At 46.7% G+C, this 24,457-nt stretch overlaps 2 protein-coding genes across 26 annotated transcripts in view; one reads left to right on the plus strand and one right to left on the minus strand.

Annotated features, from left to right (window-relative positions):
* Greb1 (growth regulating estrogen receptor binding 1) overlaps nucleotides 1-19,514 on the minus strand; it is a 133,342-nt gene extending 113,828 nt beyond the window's left edge. For 7 of the 25 annotated variants that reach the window (XM_050141870.1, XM_050141868.1, XM_050141863.1 and 4 more), the window contains exon 1: nucleotides 18,374-19,375. The gene's annotated coding sequence lies outside the window, so the exon portion shown is untranslated. Of the gene's footprint in view, nucleotides 1-18,233; nucleotides 18,266-18,373; nucleotides 19,392-19,435 lie in introns of those variants that run through there. The other 18 variants (XM_050141871.1, XM_050141869.1, XM_050141865.1 and 15 more) reach the window with 11 other exon arrangements.
* Nucleotides 9,453-11,009, plus strand: LOC126501288 (NADH dehydrogenase [ubiquinone] 1 alpha subcomplex subunit 5-like). The gene is made up of 2 exons (XM_050141891.1): nucleotides 9,453-9,457; nucleotides 10,517-11,009. Exons 1-2 carry the CDS (start codon nucleotides 9,453-9,455, stop codon nucleotides 10,926-10,928), a joined length of 417 nt encoding a protein of 138 aa, XP_049997848.1. The 3' UTR covers nucleotides 10,929-11,009.
* Nucleotides 19,515-24,457: the final 4,943 nt, after the last annotated feature.

Below are 24,457 nucleotides of genomic sequence, written 5' to 3' on the forward strand. Positions count from 1 at the left end.
AATAGAGCAAGGTGTGGTGGCTCACTCTTTTAATACCAGCCTTCCTTCAAGAGGTACAGGTCTGGAGAGATGGCTCAGTGGTTAACAGCATTGACTGTTCTAGAGGACCTGGGTTCAATTCCCAGCACCCACATGGTAGCTCACAACCGTCTATAATTCCAGTTCCAGGGAACCTGACACCAATGGGCAAAACACCAATGCACACAAAATAAAAATAAATAAGAGGCAGAGGCAGGCAGATCTCTGAGAATGTGAGGTTAGCCGGGTCTACACAGTGAGTTCCAGGCCTGCTAGAACTACAAATAGAGTTCTCAAAGAACAAATTAAGACTAGTGCCTGGACCTAGTTGGGTCCTGATTCCAACAGCTGGGCTAAGTGTGCAGCAAGGAACCATCTGTGGGGACAGGTGACTGCTCTAGGCCACAGAGGCTGCCACAGCAGGGCACCTCAGACAACGCGACTCACTTCTCACCTGCTAGAAGCCGGAAGTCCGCCATCGAAGTCCAATCTGCCAGTGTTGGATGAGAGCTAGGTCTCTGATTTAAAAACAGCCTCTGCTTGCTGGATAGGGGTCTCTTTTTTAAAACTGCCAATCATATTCATGATCTACTCAATCCCTGAAGGCCCCACTCAATACCATCACACTAGCTTCCAACACATAGGTTTTGTTCAATTATTTTTCTCACATTTATCTTATTTAGTGTATGCATGGGAAGAGTGCGGGTATCCCAGCACAAATGCAGATGTCAAAGGACTTCTTCTAAGTCTATTGTCTCCTCCCACCATGTAGGTCCTGTGAAATGAGCCAAGTCATCAGGCTGGGTAGCAAGTGCCTTTAGCCTCTGAGTCAACTCACTGGCCTTGGATTCTGGGGGGCAGGGTGCATTGTTGGTTTAATACAAGAAGTCGGTGTCACACAGCCCAGACAGATCTCCTAGGCTCTCCGAGGCTGAGGATGGCCTTGAACATCTAACCCTCCTACCTCTACCTACCCAGTCTGGAATTTCAGGCATTTACCGCTATTCCAGGGCTGCAAAGCAATGGGGAAGGTGGAGATCAATGCCTGAGGCCGTCCTCTGACCTCCTACAGGCATGCACACGCCTGCATCCCTGCAAAACACACACACACACACACACACACACACACACACACACACACACGGTGGGGTGAGCAGGAGAGACATAGAGTAATGTTAGACAGTCTAGTCTGGCAAGAAATGGAAATGGTGAAAACAGAAAAAAAATTGTCTTTGACAAATCTCTATCATTTATGTTGGCTTTAAAAGAATGTTTTGTTTTCTTTCCTGCTAAATTTGAGTTTAGACTATGCTGTCCCGGAAAATGACTGTATGTTCTTGAAAGGGTTGTGAGTGTTCTTGTTCGGGCAGCTGCCATACAGCAGGGAGAAGCAAGGGGAGATGTGGGAAGGGTGGGAAAACATCTTCTATGGGTGAGGATCAGCGGAAGGTCAGGAGTAGGAGGCAGAGACCTTGCTACCCAAGAACCCCCGCTGTGTATGTGTGAGTGGAAAGAGCAGGCCCTGGGGAACAGGCCAATGCCAGACTGGTGTGCCCCAGATGGAGGAGGTGCAGAGGAAAGGCTAACACATAAAGTCAAGCCCTTAGTCCTAAGGAGTTGGGGGCTCTCCTTGAGGAAATGTAAATCCCAATTGCCAATAATCCTTGAGGACTGTCTGGTGCTAAGACTAGCCAAGGGTCAAGCTGGGGACAGGGATTGGAATGCAGGAGGAACTGGGGGGGGGGGCACGACACTTCTCTACCTTCTACTTTCTGAAGGCTGCTGATCTCCCAAACAGATATGAGTTCCTAATGTCTCCAGACCTCTGAAGAGAATCCCATCTATTAGGAGCCTTCTGCTCAGCAGGCTACTGTTTTTTCCTGAGGCCTTTCCAACAGGGTACAGGAAAGCAATACAGCCCAGACTTAAGGAAATCAGGGGAAGAGTTTGGAAAGGCCCAGACTCCCTAGCTACAGCACAGGGGACAAAGAAAACTGTCTTTTCTGCACCCACTCCAAAGACACCGCAGCAACAAGGGTGACAACTAAGGAACACGTTTCATAACCACAATACACCCCCAGCACAGAGGGCCACACAAGACCCCCAGAGAGGCACAGGGACTCTGAGAAGCAAGGTGGGACCCTCAAGCCGGGAGATTCCAATATGAGAATAATACCCATTACACAGAAGTGTACTGTTATACATATTATACCTCTTCTGCCTTAGTTTCTTGATACCAACTATAAGGTGTCTTATCAGACCAGAAAGCAGCCACAAAAAAAAAAAAATTGCAGCTCGGCTAACATTGTTACTGTTCCTCCAGCAAGGTTTCATAAATTCTGGACAGTTTCACCAACTGGGTCCAAACATCAAATACCAGGGGGCAGGGGCAGAGTTTCTCATTCAAGCTACCATACCTGGACTGGGATCCTGGCAGCCCAGGGAGTAGCTCAAATAGAAACATTCGTCACTCTCTGCTTCCTGACTGAGGGTGCAGTGTAATCTGCTGGCTCCGGGTCCTATAGCTGTGACTCTCCAGCCATGATGGACTGTAGCCTTGCCTTTGGAACCAGAGGAAGTCCCACCTTTTCTCAGTTGCTTTTGACAGCTCACTATACAACAGCAAGAGAAGTAATACTACGCCCAAACTCTTTCTAAATTTCTTGGTTAAATGGATGATTGATTATTGTGTTATTTTGTATCAAAATGTGCATAGTCTTTCACTGCATTTAAAGGAACAGAAAACACTTTGTTTTTACAACAATGGTGGAGGCTTGCCTGGGTTTCGCCTCCAGCACCAGATGACAAGAGTGCTCATGTGTGTAATATCAGAACTTGGGAGATGGAGGCAGGAGGATAAAGAGTTCAAAGTCATCCTCGGCTATATTGCAAGTTCAAGGCCAACCTGAGATACCTGAGACCGCTCTCTGTCTCAAGAGGGAAAAAGACTGAAGACTATGGGCAAATCTTGATGCTGAAAGTTCTGAGGGAACAAAAAACAAAAATTAAAAAAGGGAGAGAGAGAGATTCTATGCCCATGGATGTCTGCCATGGTTAATGGTTATGTATCTGTAATTCCAAGAGGAGGAGCATCTTAGTTAGGGTTTCTAAGGTGCAATGGAACGCCAGGGCCAAAAGCAAGCTGGGCAGGAAAAGATTTATTTCAGCTTACACCTTGACATTACTGTTCACCATCAAAGGAAGTTGGGGCAGGAACTCAAGCAGGGCAAGAACCCGGAGGCAGGAGCTGATGCAGAGGCCATGGAGGGTGCTGCTTCCTGGCTTGCTCCCCATGGCTTGCTCAGCCTGCTCTCTTACAGCACCCAGGACCAGCAGCCCAGGGGTGGCCCCACCCACAGCGGCAGGGTCAGCCTTCTAGCTTTAATTCTGCAATCAGCTGGGGTCTTGGTGCGTGCACCTTTCTCTGAACTCTTACATATCATGAAGATTTTAGAATTTCTTTCTTTCTTTCTTTTTTTTTTTTTTTTTTTTTTTTTGAGACAGGCAAGTCTCATTGTGTAGCCCAGGCTGGCCTTGATCTCATGGTCCTCCTGCCTAAGACTTAAAGGAGAGCAAAGATTTGTTTCAGTTCACAGAGGCTTCACCCATCATTTCTGGGAGAGCACAGAGGTACAGATCAGTTCACACGGCGCAGGGAGAAACAGAGAATGTCCTATCCCACAGCACACCATCAAGGACCTTCTTCCAGTGACCAAGTCTCTCAACGACCACACCCCCCCCCCCAATGAGTAGGCCTCCCCAGTGACCAGGCCTCCCAATGACCCCACCTCCTATTTGCAGCATCTTACCAAAGTATCATTGCATTAGGAACCCATCAAAGGATTAATCCATGTATCAGGCCAGAGAGCAGTCAGGTGCCAATCACTTCTCAAAAGCTGACAACCAAGTACAAAGCCTTTGAGGAACATCCCTCCAGAAGCCAGACAGCCCAGTGGCACCAGCACAGACTGGAGGCCCTCTGGCTTACAGTTTAAAATACCAACCGGGTCCCTTCCAAGCAATATGCTTTGTCCCTAGGCTCTCTAAACTGCCATTCCTCAGGAATGGACCAGAGATAAGAGAACTTAGATCACAGACGTTCACCATAATCAGTTGTGTGTTCATTCAATACACTAAGTGCCACAGATAAAACATCAAAAGACAAATGCATAGAAAACACACAGTACTGTGTCAAAGTATGCCTTTGCCATGTTTGTAATTATTGTCTTTACTTAAATAAGTTAATAAATTACAAATACATGAACTAAAGAAGGCACAAAATTATGCTGTTTCTGTAAACATGAGAAATCTAGGGGGCTGGAGAGATGGCTTGGCAGTTAGGAACATTCGCTGCTCTTCCAGAGGACCTGAGTTCAGTTCTAATCACCTACACTAGGTGGCCTACAATCATCTGTAACTCCAGCTCTGGGGGACCTGATGCCCTCTTCTGGCCTCCTCATCCACCTGCATACAAGTGCACATACCCATCCACAGATACACACATACACATAATTAAAAATAAATCTTGAAGAAGAGGAGGAAGAAGAGGATAAGAGAGGAGAGGAGAGGAGAGGAGAGGAGGGGAGGGGAGGGGAGGGGAGGGGAGGGGAGGAGAGGAGAGGAGAGGAGAGGAGAGAAGAGGAGAGGAGAGAAGAAAAGAGAAGGGAGAGGAGAAGGAGAAGAAGTTATTAGCACCATCACACCCAGGCTCTAGCAAGAGTCAGTTTGGCTGCATATATGAAAGGAGAATGCCAAGCGCGTGGCTCCTGAAAAAGCACCAAACACAGCAAGAAGCTGGCACTTGTGGTGGTGGCTGGACACATCTCAAAGTCATCGTCCTACAAGGCACACTATAAACTAGAATATCAGAGCATATTCTCTCCTGATAAACTCTGTTACTGCCCAGAAACAGAGGAACAGGCTAAGGGCTTTCACACTCGAGAATCTCCCCAAGGCCGACTGTAGCTGTCTGCCTGTCAGCTCCCCAGCAGCCCTGTTGTGAGTCAAAGGTCTCCTGACACGCGGGGAGAGATGCAAAGCCTGCAGCAAGCGCAGTTAATTATATGCTATCATATAAGTGAGTTGAATGTGCTCCTTGGCCGGTTCCAGGAGGCCATAATCCTCAGGTCAGGTCTGGTGAGTTCCCAGGTAATGTGGCCCAATTCTTGCCTTTGAGGATCTGGGCGAGAAGTAAGGTAAACATAAACACAGTGCGGTCAGTACACGAGGGCCCATCACTGCCTGACTGAAGACCACAGCTCTGCAGATATCCAAGTCACATGGTGGCATCTCCTGAGCCACCTTCACCACGCCTACGTCTCCCGCTCATATTGACATCACATTGTGGCAGCCATCACTCCTCTTTGTTTCAATTTGCTGTTCTTCTTCAGCTCTCCCCAGAAGGGTCACTGCTCCGCACACAAGTCTTTTTTTTGTTTGTTTGTTTGTTTTTGGTTTTTTTTTTTTTTTTGAGACAGGGTTTCTCTGTGGCTTTGGAGCCTGTCCTGAAACTAGCTCTGTAGACCAGGCTGGTCTCGAACTCACAGAGATCCGCCTGCCTCTGCCTCCCAAGTGCTGGGATTAAAGGCATGCGCCACCATCGCCCGGCTCGCACACAAGTCTTAAGACAAAACGTTCCCAGTTCTTGCTCATCAATCGGAACACAGATCACTTTGCCGTTGTTTTGTTTTTATGAGTCAGGATCTCCCCATGCAGCCCTGGCTGGCCTGGAAATCACTGTGTACACCTTGATTGAACTCCACGCCACCCAGGACATCATTTTATCGAATAAGTAACCGTCTGTTACCTCAATGATTCCTTGAACAGTTTCTATAAGAACACCTGTAATTTTGTAATTTTTAACAGTATTTATATACTATATAATAAAAATATTTGGCTATACCAGAAAGGGCAACAATACAACTTCAAATTGTTCAAAGCCAAAATTTCATAATCTAAAGAAATCATGTCGAAGAATATTTGATCTCTGCAGCTAACAAAACAGGCATAGTGTGATACTTATAGTAAGGACACAGACAGATGTTCCCCCCCAGAGTGACAAGGAGATGGTATCTAAACTGCAGAACAGCCTTTTAACATTGGTGGCACACACCTTTAATCCCAGCACTCTGGGAGGCAGAGGCAGGCGGATCTCTGTGAGTTCTGGGCCAGCCTGGTCTGCACAGTGAGTTCCAGGCTAGCCAGGGCTTCACAGTGAGACTCTATCTCAAGAAAAGAAATCAAAACAACAGCAACAACAACAACAATGGCAGGGAACAGGACCAGCAAGATGATTCAAAGGGTAAAGGCACTTGCTGCTAATCATGACTACCTGATGGAGGAGGGTCATCTTTCTATCTGTTGTTTCATTGGTTAAGTAATAAAGAAACTGCTTGGTCTCTGATAGGACAGAAAATTAGGTAGGCGGAGTAGACAGAACAGAAAGCTGGGAGAAAGAAGCTGAGTCAGGGAGTCACCATGATTCTCCCATTCCAGACAGACGCAGGTTAAGATCTTTCCTGGTAAGCCAGCTCGTGGTGCTACACAGAATATTAGAAATGGGTTAAATCGATATGTAAGAGCTAGCCAATCAGAGGCTGGAACTAATAGGCCAAGCAGTGTTTAAAAGAATACAGTTTCCGTGTAATTATTTCAGGGCATAAGCTAGCCATGCGGGCAGCCGGGTGCCAGGGACGCAGCCCCGCCGCTAATATTTCAACAACTACCTGTGTTCTATCCCTGGGCTCACATGGCAGAAAGACAGACTGTGGCAGACTGTCCTCTGACCTGCTGTGGCACACACACACACACACACACACACACACACTGTAAAGAAAGATTCTTCATGCTGACAGTGCTTACCTCTGGGGGAAGGAATTCATTTATTGTTTTGTATTCTTTTCTATCTATGAATTTTCTGCCACCAGCACCCATAATCCTTGAATCTGAAGAGAATGCTTCTTAATCTTTTAATCAGATAAGGAAATCCATGCATTTTCCTCTCAACAAAACAGAGAAACGGATGAAATGGCTAATGCTAATGTCATTGATCAATCCCTACTCACAATTAACACTGGCTGTTAGCTGGGGGCGCCCTCACCCTGGCTCCCCATAGGGAGACCCCCTTGTGCAGGCAGGGCAAGGGACAGGGCAGATAACAGTATGTAGACATGCCTTTGATGTCCTCAGCCACCACTGGGACCAGGGGAAACAAAAGCTCATTCTCCCAGCTCTGGCCACAGCCAGACTCCAGGCTCCCCACCTTTTAATACTACTGGGCTCTCTAGAGTGACCTCTGCCCCCAGACACAAAGGCCTCATTCAGCGGCATGGCCAGCCATGTTGAAAATTCTTGCCAGATTCAGCCATTGAGAGAATTTTTGTTTCCAAACTAGCTTTGCGTTTCCATCACTCAGCTGGACTGAGAAAGGAGTTTGGGAGGGAACTGACACCCCCCCCAAAAGATAATTTCTTTCAAAATTAGCAATAATTTAGGGCTCATGGGAATTTTTTAGGCAAGGAAATTCCAGAGACATTTTGTATATAATTTCACTTTTGATTTTAATTCTCCAGTGAACACATCTGTGTATTAGAGCATTTTTAAACATTGCTAGTAATCGTAACAAATGGAAAATTCACATTCCCCAGACTGTGTTTAAGTTTCACACATTGTCTATCCAGGCTTCTAAACCAACACCTTTTCCGTGGGTGGGAAGGTCCGACTGGAGCTAATAGATAAAATTGGCCAGCAGTTTAGGCAAGCCAGCCATTGAAGGAGCCCAGGCAGGTCATGCCCATACCAACTACAAGGTTAACTTCACCCTACAGGTCAGAGTGCCCCAGTTCAGTCCAGGGTGCCAGACGCCAGCAGCCCAGCCAAGTTGCCTGCCCTGACTCATATCTCCACTTAACTAGAACACAGTCTTAACTCACAGCATCCCAAAGCTGATGAGCTGTGTTTATGGCTATCAGGAAGCCTCCAGTACCTAAACAGACATTTATTCGAGTTGTTCATAAACACTACCAACTTTGTCTTTTTTAATTTTTATTTTTTGTTTATCTTTCTTTTTTTTTCTTTTTCTTTTTTTTTTTTTTTTGAGACAAGGTCTCAGGTAGTCCAGGCTGGCCCCAAATTCTCTATGTAGCCAAAGATGCGCTTGAACTGTGGGTCCCCTGCCTCCACCTCCAGAGTGCTGAGATTACAGGTATACATCACACATGGAGTTTATGCTGGGGAGGGAACTCCGTGCTCTACAGATTCAGCTACATCTCCAGCTCAAAAAGCACCAACCCAGACCATCTTCAAAGAAACTGGCTCATGAACAACCCAGCAGAGGACAGGAAGCCTTTCCAGTAAATGGTACTGGAACAACTTAGCAAAGAAGTGAACCTGGACCTAAACCCTGACACCGTCTACAACAGCTGACTCCCAGCGGCTCCCAGCACACAACCAGAAAACAATGCTTTAGAGAACAGAATGTCTTCATGACCTAGAGCTAGCCAAAGAGTTTTTTAATTTGATATCAAAAGCATAAGCCCCAGGCACATACAGAGAGAAACACACAGATACAGAGATACAAACACAAAGAGACATACAGACACACGGACATACATATACAAGTGGACACACAGCTCATACACTAGACTTCATTAAAATTAAAAAGTTCTGCTCTAAAAAAAAAAAAAGCCTGCTAAGATGAGGAAACAAACCAGTGATAAGATGTTCACAAAACACAGTCCAACAGCGGCAGAGTGAGGCACGCACAATAGCGCAGTCAGGAAATGGGCCAAAGTTGTGGAGAGACACCTTACTAAACAGAAAGAACCAACAGACAGCAGAGAACCTGGGGGAAAACAGTAATTAAGAGAACAAAACAAGACCAGGCTGGCCTCTAACTCACAGAGATCCGCCTGCCTCTGCCTCCCGAGGGCTGGGATTAAAGGAGTGCGTGCGCCATCACCGCCTGGCTTTCATGTTACTTTTAAACCAGATTTGTGTTCTTCATAAATGGTTTATATATTTTAGAACTTCACTCTTGTTTTGTTCTACACACATGCAGACCAAACACACGTGCAGACCAAACTCTCATGCACCTAACATAAAACCCAACAATTGTGACCTTAGATATTATCCTACTTGGGTTACTATTGCTATGATAAAATCCATGACCAAAAGCAAATCGGGGAGGAGAGGGCTTGTTTGGCTTACACTTCCACATTGTATTCCAGCATTGAAGGAAGTCAGGGCAGGAACTCAAACAGGACAGGAACCTGGAGGCAGGAGCTGATGCAGAGGCCATGGAGGGGAGCTGCTTACTGGCTTGCTCCCCATGGCTCACTCAGCCTGCTTTCTTATAGAACCAGTCCAGGGATGGCCCTGAGCTGAAATCTCCCACATCAATCATTAATCGAGCTTTACAGGTTTGCCTACAGGCCATGAGGTAGGTAGTACCTGACAGCCTGAAATTTCTGTGAGAGAGAATCTGAGGTCATCGTGTCCCTTCAGAATGAAACCATCTTCAGGGAAAATCCTATTGTAGAGACCTGCACAGGATCACGCACTGCCAACCCTCCTCACCTAAGATGGACGCTCGGAGGGTCTGTCCTAGACTTACAATCGGTCATCTTGTGACAGTACCACAAGGAAGTGGTACAGGTTCTGATCTGGGAAGGCCAGTGAGAGGGCAGGACGGAAAGAAGCGGGCAGAGGGGTGGAGAGAGGGGCGGGGAGAGGGGCGGGGAGAGGGGCGGGGAGAGGGGCGGGGAGAGGGGCGGAGAGAGGGCTCAGGAAGTAAATGCCTGTCCCCAAGCCTGACAGCCTGAATTCAATCTATCCCCAAAGTGAAGTGGAAAAAGAACTCCCACAAGCTGTCCCTCTGACCTCCACACCTCCTCCTGCCCGCAACCGCTATCCCCAAGAGAAAGCCAAAGGGGATGGCACTCCTGTAGTTCCAGCCCTAGTACTTGGAAGCCAAAACAGCTATCAAGCAGTGTATAGTGGTGATGGTGGCGGAGGCAGTGGATGCACACACAGGAATGCGCACCCACAAATACCATTAATCCCAGCACGCAGGAGGCAGAAGCAGGTGGATCCATGTGAGGTCAAGACCAACATGGGTTTACAAAGTGCATTCCAGAACAGGGAAAGCCACATAGAAAGACCCTATCTAAAAAATAAACAAAAAAAAAAATGACAGAATTGAAAGCAAATGATATCCTGGCTCAGTTATGTCCATCTAATAAGGGACAACGTGCCATTTCCGGACAGTAAAATCAGTGTTCAAATAAGCAGAAACTCTGAATTTCTGCATCATAACAAGCAGCTCAAGAGAGCTAAGGAGACAGCTCGGAGGGTAAGGTGCTTGCATGCAAGCCCGAGGACCTGAGTTCAATCTCCAAGCACCCAAGTTAAAACAATCACCACCAACGGATACAGCTGTGTTGGGGGGCAGAGACGGAAGATCCCTGGGGCTCAACCGCCAGCCAGCCTAACCAAATAGCGAGCCCCAAAATAGCAAGCCCCAAAGTTCAACGAGAGACTTTGTCTCAAAAAACAAAGTAGAGGTGGGTGCGTTGAAGAAGACCACCGGCCTGGTGGGATTGGCTGTGTGCCACACTCCACACGAGAGGCTAACAATATTGTATACAAAGATTCTTGATATTCTGAAACAGTTCCCTCAACATGCAGCCTATAGAAAATACACAGAACAGATCACCAATGAGAAGCTGGATATGGTCAAGGCGGAACCAGATGTTAAAAAATTAGAAAATTTGCTTCAGGGTGGTGAAGTAGAAGAGGTGATTCTTCAGTCTGAACATGAACTAAGTCTGGCAAGGAAGATGCTGCAGTGGAAGCCATGGGAGCCACTGGTGGAAGAGCCTCCTGCCAACCAATGGAAGTGGCCAATATGATTACAGTGTATGATGGTTGATGCCAATTAAATGTGCAATTAAATGTTCTGTTATGCTAAAAAAAAAAAAAAAAAGTAGAAAGTGATGAAGAAAGTCACACAGACACACACAACCATGAGCACACAAAAATATAAGAATATTTAGTAGGAGAAAAGAAACATAAGTTACAATTAATTTTATTTTTATCATCTTTATTAGGCCTTTTAAAATTTTTTGAGATAGGATCTCACACTGTAGGCAAGATTGGCCTCAAACTTGCTGCAATCCTCCTGCCTCTGCTTCCAGAGTGTTCAAATGGGCATGTTCCATCAGGCCCAGTGACATGCATTTTCAAATGTCATTTATTCCATGTGTACTCTACGCAATTTATAACCAAGTAGAGAATTAGAGGTTTGGGGTGCCTCTTCAAGATGTCTTGGCAGACAAGTCTATGTGGTCATAATTTCTGGAGGCCCCCACTCCACCCTAGGCCACCACCTCCCATCAGTCCTGGTGACAGTGGGGAGGCTGCTTCCTGAGGGGCTTTCAGTAGCTGGGCTCCTGCTGCCTGAGTTTCTGTTTTCCCTCACCCCTGCCGTGTCTGTGCTCAAACTGATCCCTGCCCACAGAGATAAAGAACTGTTCCCTGGCTACCACCACCCCTCGGGAGAGGCCACTCAGCAGGACTACCCTGGAGGAGTCCAGAGGCATCTGGCAGCACTGTCTTATGGGGCTGTTCCCGTGAGCCATTGAGGCTGGACTCGGGGGCCTCTCCTGTAGCAAACCATTTTGCTAATGATGAGATTATTTTTATTTTTAGGCGCATTGGTGTTTTGCCTGCATGTGTGTCTGTATGCGGGTGTCGAATCCCCTGGAGGAGAAGTTTCAGTGTGAGCTGCTATGTGTGGGTGCTGGGAATTGAACCAGGGTCTTCTGGAAGAACAGCCAGGGCTCTTAACCACTGAGTTGTCTCCACATCCTCGAAAACCATTTTTACTGAACCAAACTTCTACCCTTTTATTCTCTTATATTGACTCCTGCAAATCCATTCTTGAAAGCCAGCAGCTACTCCTGCCTTCATGCAACACCCTCCAACTACGCTTCCCTGGAGCCCAACTCAGGGTGGACTCTACCCTCTCCTGAGAGTAAGCATTTGTCTCTCCCAGGCAATTATCTAAAGAATCCCAGTACAGTAGCAGACGCCAACACAGAGGTGCAAGGCCTGGCTTAGGAAAGGTGGCAGCCCATAGTATGGCTATTGGGTCCTTGGTTCCTCTGAGGGCGATAAAAATGCCTGGAAGCAAGTCAGGCTGTGGTGGCACAAGCCTTTAATCCGAGCACTCGGGAGGCAGAGGCAGGCGGATCTTTGTGAGTTCCAGGCCAGCCTGATCTAGAAGAGCTAGTTCAAGGACTCAAGGACTGGAACCAAAAGCAACGGAGAAACCCTGTCTCGAAAAAAAAAAAAATGCCCGGAACTGGACAGTGGAAAAGCTGCACAACTCTGAATGTATTTTTTAAATGAATTGTGTACATTAAATGATGGGATGTAAAATATGATCAACTATGGGATGTAAAATATTTTTAAAATTTATTTTAAATATTTTTTTAAAACATATTCACTGTGTAACCTGCAAAGTGGTTCACTGGGTAAAGGTGCTTGCTGCCAAGCCTGTTAACCAGGACCCACATGGTAGAAGTAGAGAACCAACTCCCACAAGTTGCACTCTGACCCCACAAGCGTGCCGTGTCAAGTGTGTGCACACCAATAAATAAACAAGTGTAAAATAAGATACTCAGTGCACACAAAAAAGAGCTGAATGATACAGTCCGAGGTAGAAAGATCTTGGTACGGGTGGTCTTGGGGTGAGGGGCAACCCTTTTCTCCTTGCAAACGTCTTTATTGAGATACTACTTCTCCTTAACAAGGCACGGAAGCCTGCTCACCTGTAAAATATGAACAGTAATCCCAGCTTTGCCAGGTTGTAAAGCCTATGGTAAGTCCCAAAGACAGCTCCTCATACCATTGGTGCTCAAGAAGAGGTGATATATAATCAGTGTAATTCAGCTTTAAGTCAGGAGGCCACGCAGGGAAGACGTCGCGAGGAAATGAACTACTCCCGCAGGACAAGCATCTGGTCACTGCTACAAAAGAGCCTGCTTCAAGGGCTGGAGTGATGGCTCGGAAGGGCATCTGCTGCTTTTCACTTCCCAGGGCCTGCATCAGGCAGCTCGCCGTGACTCCAGGTCCAGAGAATCCAGCATCCCTTTCTCGTTCCCATGGGCTCAAATCCCCCAACACAACACTAAACTGAATGACAGTTTTGATTCATACAGAGGTAAACCTTTAATTCCTTTTTAATGGTTCCTGCCAGTGTTCCAGATGTTCCAAGAAGAACGAACACCCATTCACTTAGCAGATATTTCCTGAGCACCTACTATGGGCCAGCCATTGTAATGAACAGTGGGGTAACCACAGTGACTTGTGCTTCCTTGGTGCATCTCGTGGGTGTCCTAGAGCAGTGGTTCCCAACCTGTCGATCAAGACCCCTTTGGTGAGGTCGAACAACCTTTTCACAGGAGTTGCCTAAGACTACCAGAAATATCAGAGATTTACATTACAATTCATAACAGTAGCAAAATTACAGTTATGAAGTAGCAATGAAAATAACTGTATGGTTGGGGGATCACCACAACATGAGGAGCGGTCTTACAGGGTCATGGCATTAGAAAGGGTGAGGAAACACTGGGTTAGAGGAAGGGGGATGCCAAATTAAAGTCACTGCAAATGAAAGTGTCACCACGGGAGAACTCAGTCTTTTAACTTTACATGAAATCGCCTGTGTAGACTCCTGTCCAGAAATATCGTATCTCACGATTTCTTTCCCAAATCCTTACAAGTCAAGAACATGTCAGTTCTCAGAATTCCTGAATGATGAATGCCGCCCCCTCCCCCCCCCAACCCTTGTCATTCCACAGTCGGCAATGCCCTATGCATTCACCTTATGGGCTTCCAGGCCTGGAAGGGAGGAAAATGCACCCTGCTCAGGAGGGTCCAGGGATCGAAACTAGGTTCTCATGCATGCAAGGCAAGCACTTTAGTGGTTGAGCTACCTTCCCAGCCCTGGTCTTACTCCTTTACACTCATAGCTATGTTGGCTATATTCCTGGAGTAATGTTGTTTAAACCTGACTGTAATCCGGGACACCTGAAGTCAAAGAGTTTCTGAGTAGGTCTAAGTGGGGATCCAAGAATGTACATTTTGTAATGCTGACCCAGGCACTACAATTTATGAGGCATCACAGTCAACGAAAAAGTCAAAGCTTACAAACAAAGTTAAAGTCAGAAGGAAGCTTGTAGGTGACCTAGGTCAACTTCCTTAAGGGATGAAGGGGAACGAGTGTCCTGAGAGAAGAACCAGTTCCCTCAAGGTCACAGTGAATGGTAAAACAGGTTCCCTGACTCCATCCAGGACCTGGGCCATTCTGTTACACAACCCCAAGTCCAATCTACTTCTTTCTGCTCATCAGGGCACACTGATCTAGCTTTGTAATTTCCCATAACGAAGAGTCATGAGATTCAACTGCATCAAGATTTATCCTGGAGCGGGGGAGCAGAGAGAATTTCAGCAGCTGGAAACATAATGCTCTTGAAGAGTTCCTGACTTCTGCTCCCAGCATCCACATCAAGTCGCTCACAACCACCAGTAACTCCAGCTCTGTGGGATACAACGCCTTCTCCTGGCATCTATAGGTAGCTGCACTTACATGCACAGGCACACAAGCATACACACATATTTAAATCTTATTTTTAAAAAAAAGGATTTACACTGAATGTTTCCAATAGAGCTGGGTTTTCACACACACTGAAATATATCTCTTCCACTCAAAAGAAAACAGAACAAAAACATTATAAACACATCTATGTCAAACCATACCCTAGTAAACAAAATTAAGGCACAAATTTCTGTCTCCCAAAACCCTTAATTTGGCAGCATAAATACAATGCAAATTGTATCCCAGGGATGGCTAAATGACCTCAAAACTGGCTTGAAAAAACTAGATAATTTCTGCAGAGACCAAGAGAGTTTAAGCCAGACTTCATTCATTACACCTCTTGTCCTAGAAGACAGATATCTTTTGTCACTTCTTAAGAGCAGGAAGTTTGAGATACACATTACCATCAGTCAGGAGTGTTTTCTCACTATAGAAAGAATGTCAAAAGAACACAAGTGTAGGAAATTGCTATAGAAATGCTTAGATTAAGCCAGGCATGGTGGCGCACGCCTTTAATCCTAGCACTCGGGAGGCAGAGGCAGGCAGAGTTCGAGGCCAGCCTGGTCTACAGAGTGAGTTTCAGGGCAGCTTGGGCTGGTACGCAGAGAAACCCAGTCTCGAAAAAACCAAAATATATGGATCAATTATAATTTGTCTACACAATATGCAATCATTTTCTAAAATAAGATACGTAATACTCATAATCATTATGTAGAAAAACCAGATACAAAATGACATAAATTGAATATCTTGTAATTCTGATCAACTTCTTGGCATAGTTACATAGGCCTTTAATTCCAGTACTCTGGAGGCAGAGGCAGATGGATCAGTGAAGGTCAGATCACGTCAAGGTCAGCCTGGTCTCCATAGTGGTTCCAAGGCAGTCATAGATACACAGTGAGACCCTGTCTTAATTAAAAAAAAAGACTTTTATTTATTTATTTTCTTTTTAATGAGCAGGTGCCTCACTATCGACAAGCTCTAGACATGATCCTGGGCCTGGAGCCTGGTAATGAGCCCTGGGGCTGTTGTTGAGTGTGGGGTTGATGATATTTTTTTTAATATTTATTTATTTATTATGTATACAATGTTCTGTCTGTGTGTATGCCTGCAGGCCAGAAGAGGGCACCAGACCCCATTACAGATGGTTGTGAGCCACCATGTGGTTGCTGGGAATTGAACTCAGGACCTTTGGAAGAGCAGGCAATGCTCTTAACCACTGAGCCATCTCTCCAGCCCCAAGACCAACTTTTAGAAACAATCAGAAACTCACTTTTAATGCCAAGAAAATAAAATATGGATCATAATTATAATTTCTGGTTTGTTTTTAATTCTTATGCTTTTCTTTTTTTTCTAATTCCTTTACTTTTTTTTGTTTTTTTTTTTATTATTATTTTTTTTTTTTTTTTGAGACAGGGTTTCTCTGTGTAGCCTTGGCTATCCTAGAGCTTGTTCTATAGACCAGGCTTAGCCTCAAAGTCAGAAATTCATCTGTCTCTGCCTCCAGAGTGCTGGAATTAAAGGCATGTGCCACCACGTCCAGCTCCCCTGCGTGTTCTTAAAGTTGAGGTCACAAATGTGTACTACTTCTGCCATAGCCTTCTCCTGCTATATTTTTTTACTATAATTAGCCTTAAAGTACTACAATTTATCACTGTATGTAGAAACTGAACCAAAAGCCAAAATTATCCATTAAGCAATATCTGACTGACAGATTAACTGCCTGGGGTGTTTGGGGCAGGGTTAGACATCCACAGACCTTCTAGAAGAGCTGCCCCGATCTCAACTCCATCGCTTCCAGGAAAGCTCTAATGGAATCCTCACCACATCTGGAGCACCAAGCTGGAAGGGGAAAGGTGAGGCGCGCCAAAGCAACTCCTTTCTCCTGAAGAGAACCGTTCATATGAAGAACCGTTCATAAACAGCCTTGTTGTCAACCCCTGGTCCTGCGGCTTCTGTTCTGCAAACTTGGGTGTGGGGCAGCGGGCAGGGGACTCGTCCTCTCTGTCACACTTCCCTTTTGGATTTTCTGACCTGTTGTTGGCTCTGCTTGGAGGCTGCCTCAGAACCTCTACATAATTCAAATGCTGAAGCCCAAAACTGGACACAGTTAAAGGAAACTTCTAATGTTAAGTGAATCGGTAGGGCCAGATGGAGCACGGGCAAGGTCAGGGAGACTCCATCAGGGGTTTCCTAAATGGAAGCGCAATCAATGCACAGAAACCTTGGCTGGTCTAGAAGATTACAACATCTGGTTAAAATTACTAAACAAGGGGACAGATACAAAGCAACACCTGTCAGTCAAAGATTGCCACTGCTGTCCCAGGTTTAAAACATTTTAAGCCACAAACCACGTAAACCACCTTCAACAACAAGAAGGGCCAAAATGGGAGGCCAGTTTCAGATCAAAACGACTCCTAACTCAATCAAGAATACGAGTACCAGAATGAGAAGGAACGGATGCCTTGTGCAAATGTTACAGGAGAACCAAAATGTCACAGATCACATTGCAAACTTTACATGAACCAGAGTTAGGAATGGGGTGGTGAGGACCCACAGACAGCCCCTCGCCCAGAAAGGTGTTTTACATTTAAATCTAGCTTGCTTGCTGGGAGCAAACTTCTGAGCAAGCATTCGGAATCAGTGCTTCTTCTGAGAAAGACATCCTGTAAAGTTGCAGAGACTGAGGCAAACGTCCTGTTGAAAACTCCCAGCAATGTAATTCCACCAAGCACTGCAAATCTAGACCTAGGCACAAGACTACGTTCGGAATCCTCTTGTGGAACACTCAGCGTTAAAGGCAAGAGTGTCCTTGGTGCGACTAAATGAGCTTTTTTTTTTTTAGGTTAAATTTACACATTGATCGTTTTTTAAAGGGCTAATAAAAAAATTTTCAAGCCCCGAGGCAACACTTGACTCTATAATAAAAGTTGATTCAAGAAAAACTTCAGTCTATAAAGTAGGCAATTTCTTTTGGCTGCTCCTCTGTGTTAGGGATTCAATGAGCTGACAGCAAAATGGCCCAGTGTCTTTCTGCGTGGAGGGTCTCCTGGCCTCACCACCACCCTTGATCACTGGCGACCTGGCGGGTGCGCGTGCACAAGCACACACACACCACACACACACACCACACACACACAAACACACACCACACACACCACACATACACCACACACACACCACACACACCACACACACACAAACACACAAACCACACACACACAAACACACACACCACACACACACCACACAAACACCACACACACACACACAAACACACACACCACACATACATTCTTGGACTTCAGGCCAGTAGCCTTTGTTTCAAGCTCTCTGCTGGGATCCAGTAACCAAAACTCCTCAACCAATGACCACCGCTGCCACCAGCCTTTCCCAGGTTCCCATGGCCACTCTGGGGGAAAGTCGCGTTTCTCCCATGTCCTAGTACTGCAGAAGACGCGGATGCCATCTCAGGGTGCAAACAGGCTCCCTAACACAGAACCACGGAACACACAACCCGGAGCAGCGCTGTCTTTCTTCCTAAAGTTCTTACCTAAGCAGCAGGAGCTTTCACCATGTGCCAGGAGCGCTTTGGCTTTGGCTCTGGCTGGCTGTCTCTCTCACTCACAGACACACACACGGACACCTCCCACAGCCCTTTGCGCTCGCCCCTCTCCCCGCGGCCACCCTCACCTCGCGCCCTTTGTCCTCGCCCGGGGTCCTCGGAGCCCGCGCTGCCCGAGCCGGAGCTGCGTAAAGCCCGGAGCCGCGGAGTCGCGGAGTCCTCCCGTCCGGGTCTTGCGGGCGGCCGTGCTTGTGGAGCGACCTGAGCTGGGGCAGCGGCTTTACCCAGGTGTGGGCGCAGGAGGGGACTAACCCACCCTGCCGGGGTCGCGCCCGCCCTGTTCCGCCTCAGCTGCACTCACCCGCAGCCTCCTTGGGAATCTCACAGGGTTCGCAAGCTCGGGAGGGGTCCGCGCGGAAGTCGGAAGCCTCCAGGGACAGAGGTCAATTGTTGCTTGGCCGCAGTAGCCCGAGGAGGAGGTAGGGTGGGGGGACGCGCTAGGGAGCAAGACCCCCTCCCCCAGACGGCTCCACCCGACGCTGGGCGTGTCCGTGGACCGCAGGACAGCACCCTTGGCTGTTCAAGAGGACAGAGGTAGGGGACTCGCATTCCCGGCAGTGGAGGTTAGTGAGCCCCCTGCAGTAAGGAACCTACCTAAGACCAACAGATGAAGATTCTGGGACCCTGGACACCGCGGGTGGAACCCGAACTTCCCCAGATGCGAGCGTGGGTCAGAAAGATGAGCGCGGGAAGGAAGGAACAAACCTGATTGCCACGACAGACCTCTCTGCCGCCGCAGAGGTGGTCACAACGGCTCGCAGAGGAGGTGGGGCAAATCAAACAACAGAAGGGACCCAGGACCGTCCTCATCATCTCCTCTGTCGCCACCATCCCTTTCTGGGAAGTTCTGTGTTTTCAGAACTCGCCTAGGACGAACCCAGTGCCTTGTCCCCTCCTGCCATTCAAGAACTCCAGGAGGGGTGATGAGGTAGCTCAGTGGGGACAGGAGCTGGCAGCCAAAAACTGAACCCCTCTGTTGGATTCAGGAGCTCCCACAAGTTGTCCTCTGACCTCTGCAACACACGTGCACCCACACACACACACACAGGAGAGAGAGAGAGAGAGAGAGAGAGAGAGAGAGAGAGAGAGAGAGAGAGAGAGAGAGAGAGAGAGAGATTTTTAAAAAGTACCAGAGCAGATGGCTTGGGCCAGGGTCCTAGAAAAACAGAGCCGGTCTGGCTAGGAGAGGAAGACAATGGGAGAATAAGGGTCAGTCTCCTGCAAAAGTGGGCAGGCTGAGGGATGCTCCTCCTCTCCGTTTTCACAATGGCATTGGCACCAGCTTTCTTTTCTAATTAGGAAATATATTCCAAGCACAGGCCAGACTAGGGACAGTTACATGAAGAACCCTGTCCTGTGCCTAAGACCCAGCCAAGCCTAACTGGATACAGATGTTTCTGTAATAAAAGTATTTCAAGAAGTTGGGAGTCTAAGTAACCCTGCCTAGGATGCAGCGAGTTCCCCAGCATGAGCATAAGCCAGGCATGGTGGCCCAAGACTGTAAAGCCAGCCCTCCAGGAAATGGGGAACAGAGGATCAGAAGTTCAAAGTCATCACTGGTTACATTGAGTTTGAGGCCAGCCTGGGCTAAATGAAACTGCAGATCAAGAAAATAAAACAATTTCTTGCCTCCCCACCTAGCCTTTTGTACTGCACAGAAAGGGACTTACATGGCTGTGGTAAGGGAGACAGACTTTATCAGCATAACGCTCTCCGTGTGGAATCCCACCCCTTCATTTGTAATCTAGACTTCTTTGTTCTGCTCTGCTTAAGAGAATGTTCGGGAGATTCTCCTGACCTTACAGTCTGTTCATTGGAAGTGCTGAGTAATACTCCCTGTCAGGAGCCTGGGACAACTTTGTTTCCGTTCTTCTGTTGATGGACATTTAAGTTGACCTAGCTTGCAAGAGTGCAAACAAGGCAGAAGTGAACATTCTTGAATTACAGAGTTACTGTTGCATTAATGGCAACCAACATGTTTACTTTGGGGTTTGGGTTAGAAACTGAAGTTGTTTTTAAAATATATATAAAGTTTTATATGCACATACATATACAACGTGCTTTAATCATACTCCCCCATGCCAATATTCTCTCATCTTCTTCCTCCTTCCGCTATTATTTTCATGTCTGTGTGTGTTTGTGTGTGTGTCTATGTATGTGTGTCTGTAGGGGTGTGTGTCTGTAGGTGTGTGTGTCTGTGGGGGTGTGTCTGTGGGCGTATGTACTTATGTTTAATGAGACAACATGATCCCTGGGATCATGGGAGAGTTATTTGCCTGAAAGCATCCTTACAGTTTGGCTGCTCATCTGCCACACAAAATACAGGCCAAAAGTGAGCAAACTTTTTATAAAGGCAAGGAGTAGTTAAAGTTTCCCCAGCATAATTGAGGCCAAGTTCTCTTATAAGTATTTACAATGTACCCCTTAAAACTTTGAAAGAGGCTGGGATGTCTTTCAGTGGAAGACACTTGCATGAGGAGTACTTGGCGGGCCCTGGGTTCTAGCCCCAATGCTACAAAACAAACAAACAAAAATAAATAGCACTGCACTATTAGCGCAAGGCTGTAAAAGCAGAACCTAACAAAGCTGCAGTCAGCTTGCCGGAGAGGAAAGAGACTCCAAGTCCCTTCCTCTCTCATTCAGAAGGTCATCGCCCCACACACAAAAAGACAACCACTTTCAACAAAAACTAAAGTACAATTGGGCTCAACATTAAACTTAATATGACCACAGTGTTGCACTAAGTGGGAGGAAGCACCCCTCACACACAGGTTCCTCTCTCATCCCTATGCTCACATACATTTCTTCCTCTGTGCCTTTTTATCTGTGTGGACCCAGCAATTCCCTGCACACATAAATGCACGGATGCTTCCTGCAAACCTTCACTGCTTATTATAATGACTTTGAAACACTGAATGCTAACTTTGAAAATCTGTAATGAATTTTAGGAATGCATAGGCTCATACCAATTAGGCAGTAATTAGGAAACAAAGTGGGGCTCACTAGAAAAGGCGTTGATTGTTTTGTAGCCTAATGAACCATCTCCCTGTTCCGAGTTCATTAACTTAAACACCAGCACAAAAGAGAAACGCTTTTAATTGCTTTTTCCTGGAACTGAACCTGACCGGCTGATTTTTATGTCTTTATTGAACTTGAGCCAAAACTTGAGAATAGAAAAAGAAGTAGTTTCAAAATATATTCTTAAATGAATCGAATCAACCTGATTTAAAAACGTTTTATTATGGACAAGAATGGGGCCAAACCAAAACCTGTGGTGGCTGACCTCAAACTTACTAAGGAACTGTCAGTCTCCGAGCCCATTCAGTGATTTGAGGTCTTTTCCCTAGAGGCCGTGAGGTCAGCCAGGCAATTAGACATGGCTTCTGGGCACCTTTGTCCCTTTGCCCAGCATTATCCTTTCGGTCACACACACATTCACTGGCGCGCACACACATTGCTCTCTGCCCCATTCATGCCCATCGTCCCGTGCATTCCTTTCTTATTAGGCTATTCATGTGTGGCTCCATCCCCTACACACATGTACACCTATAAATGTGTAAAGCACACACGGCTCTTTCCCACATACATCCGTGACTCTCCATGGTACGTCTTTCCACACACACGGGCCCTCCCTATGTACCTTGTGACTCACACGTTTCTCCACTAGATCACAGACATGCTCTCCTTTAGCTTGTGTTTCCTGCATGCCCCGCTCCTCTCGAACATTTAACTTTCTGCCATTCACGTGTTTTCACACCACTTTGCCAAATGCAAATTCATTCTCTAGTATCTTTGTGTATTTGTCTAGCTGGATGCACACGCGCCAAGTAAGTAAATAGCTTTTAAAAACTGAAAATACAGCGTTCGTTCGAGTTGTGGCGGTTATTTAAGCAGTTGGAGCCGGCATGCAAGTGGATGCAGCTTTTGGAACCCCCACTTGTGCCTGTCAAGCAGTTTAGGATCGTGTACAAGTCTCCTGCCACTTGTTTCTATGCAAAGAAGGCTTTGAAATGGCTTGAGGGTCCTTGATGTCTGTTCTCTGATATAAGTAAATTGTACCCCATTTATGTAGTCAAGTGGCACTCAGTAGGGTGAGTGTGTGCCTCCCCCCATAGGGAAATGCTTACATCCAGTTTCCTTAAATGATTCCAAGATGTAAGGGTGAATAACCACTAATGCTGCCACAAAGGGACCCCAGACTTACTAACTCACAGGCAGGAATGAAAAAGATCTCAAGTCAAAGCGTGAGCAGGTTAGGGCCTTCTCTCAGCTTCCAGAAAAAAAACTGTAGCCAGGCGGTGATGGCACACGCCTTTAATCCCAGCACTTGGGAGGCAGAGGCAGGCGGATCTCTGGGAGTTCGAGGCCAGCCTGGTCTACAAGAGCTAGTTCCAGGACAGGCTCCAAAACTACAGAGAAACTCTGTCTCGAAAAACAAAAACAGAAAAAAACTGTACAAGCCCCTCTTGTTGGCTCTCTTCTCCTTATGTTTCTTTACAAAGTCTTTCCTCCATGCCCTCTGTGTCCCAATTTATTCCTATAGTGATACTAGACACATGGGATTGGGGTCCAACCTAAGAACCCCATTTGATGTAAACTCATTGTAAATATCCCCTCTCTAAAGGCCACATTCTAAGCTATTGTTTTTTTTAAATATTTATTTATTTATTTATTATGTATACAATATTCTGTCTGTATGCCTGAAGGCCAGAAGAGGGCGCCAGACCTCCTTACAGATGGTTGTGAGCCACCATGCGGTTGCTGGGAATTGAACTCAGGACCTTTGGAAGAGCAGGCAATGCTCTTAACCACTGAGCCATCTCTCCAGCCCCCTCTAAGCTATTGTTATGACTGAGTTGGGGGAAGGGACACAGCAGACTTTGATTTGTTTCTGCATATGGTAGTTTATTAGCAAGAGATAATAATTCTAAACTCCACCTTTATCGATAATAAGTCCGGGGCTGGGGATGTATCTCAGTTTATAGTGCTTGTCCAGCATGCAGAAAGTGCTGAGTTCAGTCCCCAGCGCTGTATTAAACCAGACGAGTGGTGCACACTATCCTGGGTTCCACAGCATGTTTAAAGGCCAGTCTGGCAAACGTTGAGTCTCTATTACAAATAGTGTACCAGTGGTCTGACTTGGCAATTCCTCATTTCAAACTTGGAGTCTGAATCTAACCGAATCTCCACTCCACCTTTCAAGGGATATAGCCCCCCCCGCCCCCCCCCCCCACACACACACGGGAGGGCGGGGGAGACTAGACTCCTAAGGTGACTTTGCTCCACCTGGTGGCAAGCCAAGGAACTTGACGGTGCATTCACTGAGTACAGCAGATCCGCAACTTGACGGTGCATTCACTGAGTACAGCAGATCCGCAACTTGACGGTGCATTCACTGAGTACGGCAGATCCGCAGCAAGGTGCATTCGATGGACAACTGTGAAGAAATCAGAGGTAAAGCCAACATAGATCTCAGAGGCAGGGTGCAGAAGATTAGCAGTTAAATGAAGCACTTTAGCAATCAACAGATCACCAAACAAACTAGAGCAAATGGAACAGAAAAAAATTAACTCGACTCTGACAAGACATTCCTTCAAAATCAGGCTGCAGAATTGCACTTCCATAAAAACCACTCTGGGCTGAGCCAAGGGGATTACAAATTCCAGAGCAACCTGGACTACACAGGAAGCTCAAGACTAGTCTGAGCTACACACTGAGTTCAAGGCCCATCTGGGTTATAAGGTAAGACCTTGTTTAAAGATGAAGAGGGAGAAGCCGGGCGGTGGTGGCACACGCCTTTAATCCCAGCACTTGGGAGGCAGAGGCAGACGGATCTCTGTGAGTTCGAGACCAGCCTGGTCTACAAGAGCCTAATTCCAGGACAGGCTCCAAAGCCACAGAGAAACCCTGTCTCGAAAAACCAAAAAAAAAAAAAAAAAAAGATGAAGAGGGAGGAGAAGTAGCAAGAAGAGGAGGAACAGGATGAAAGGAAAGAGGGGAGGAGGAAGGGACAGGGAAAGAAACAAGAAGAGGCAGGGGAAGAGAGGGGCAGGAATGGAGGAAGGGAATAAGAGGAAAGAGGGGGAAGAGGGAGGGGAGGAGGAAGGGGAAGGGGAACAAGAAGAAGGGAAAGGAGAGGAAGCAAGAAGGGA

This window comes from Alexandromys fortis, unplaced genomic scaffold (genome assembly GCF_014885135.2).
Source record: "Alexandromys fortis isolate MF-2015 unplaced genomic scaffold, M_Fortis_MF-2015_v1.1 scaffold_30, whole genome shotgun sequence".
Lineage (NCBI taxonomy): Eukaryota > Metazoa > Chordata > Mammalia > Rodentia > Cricetidae > Alexandromys > Alexandromys fortis.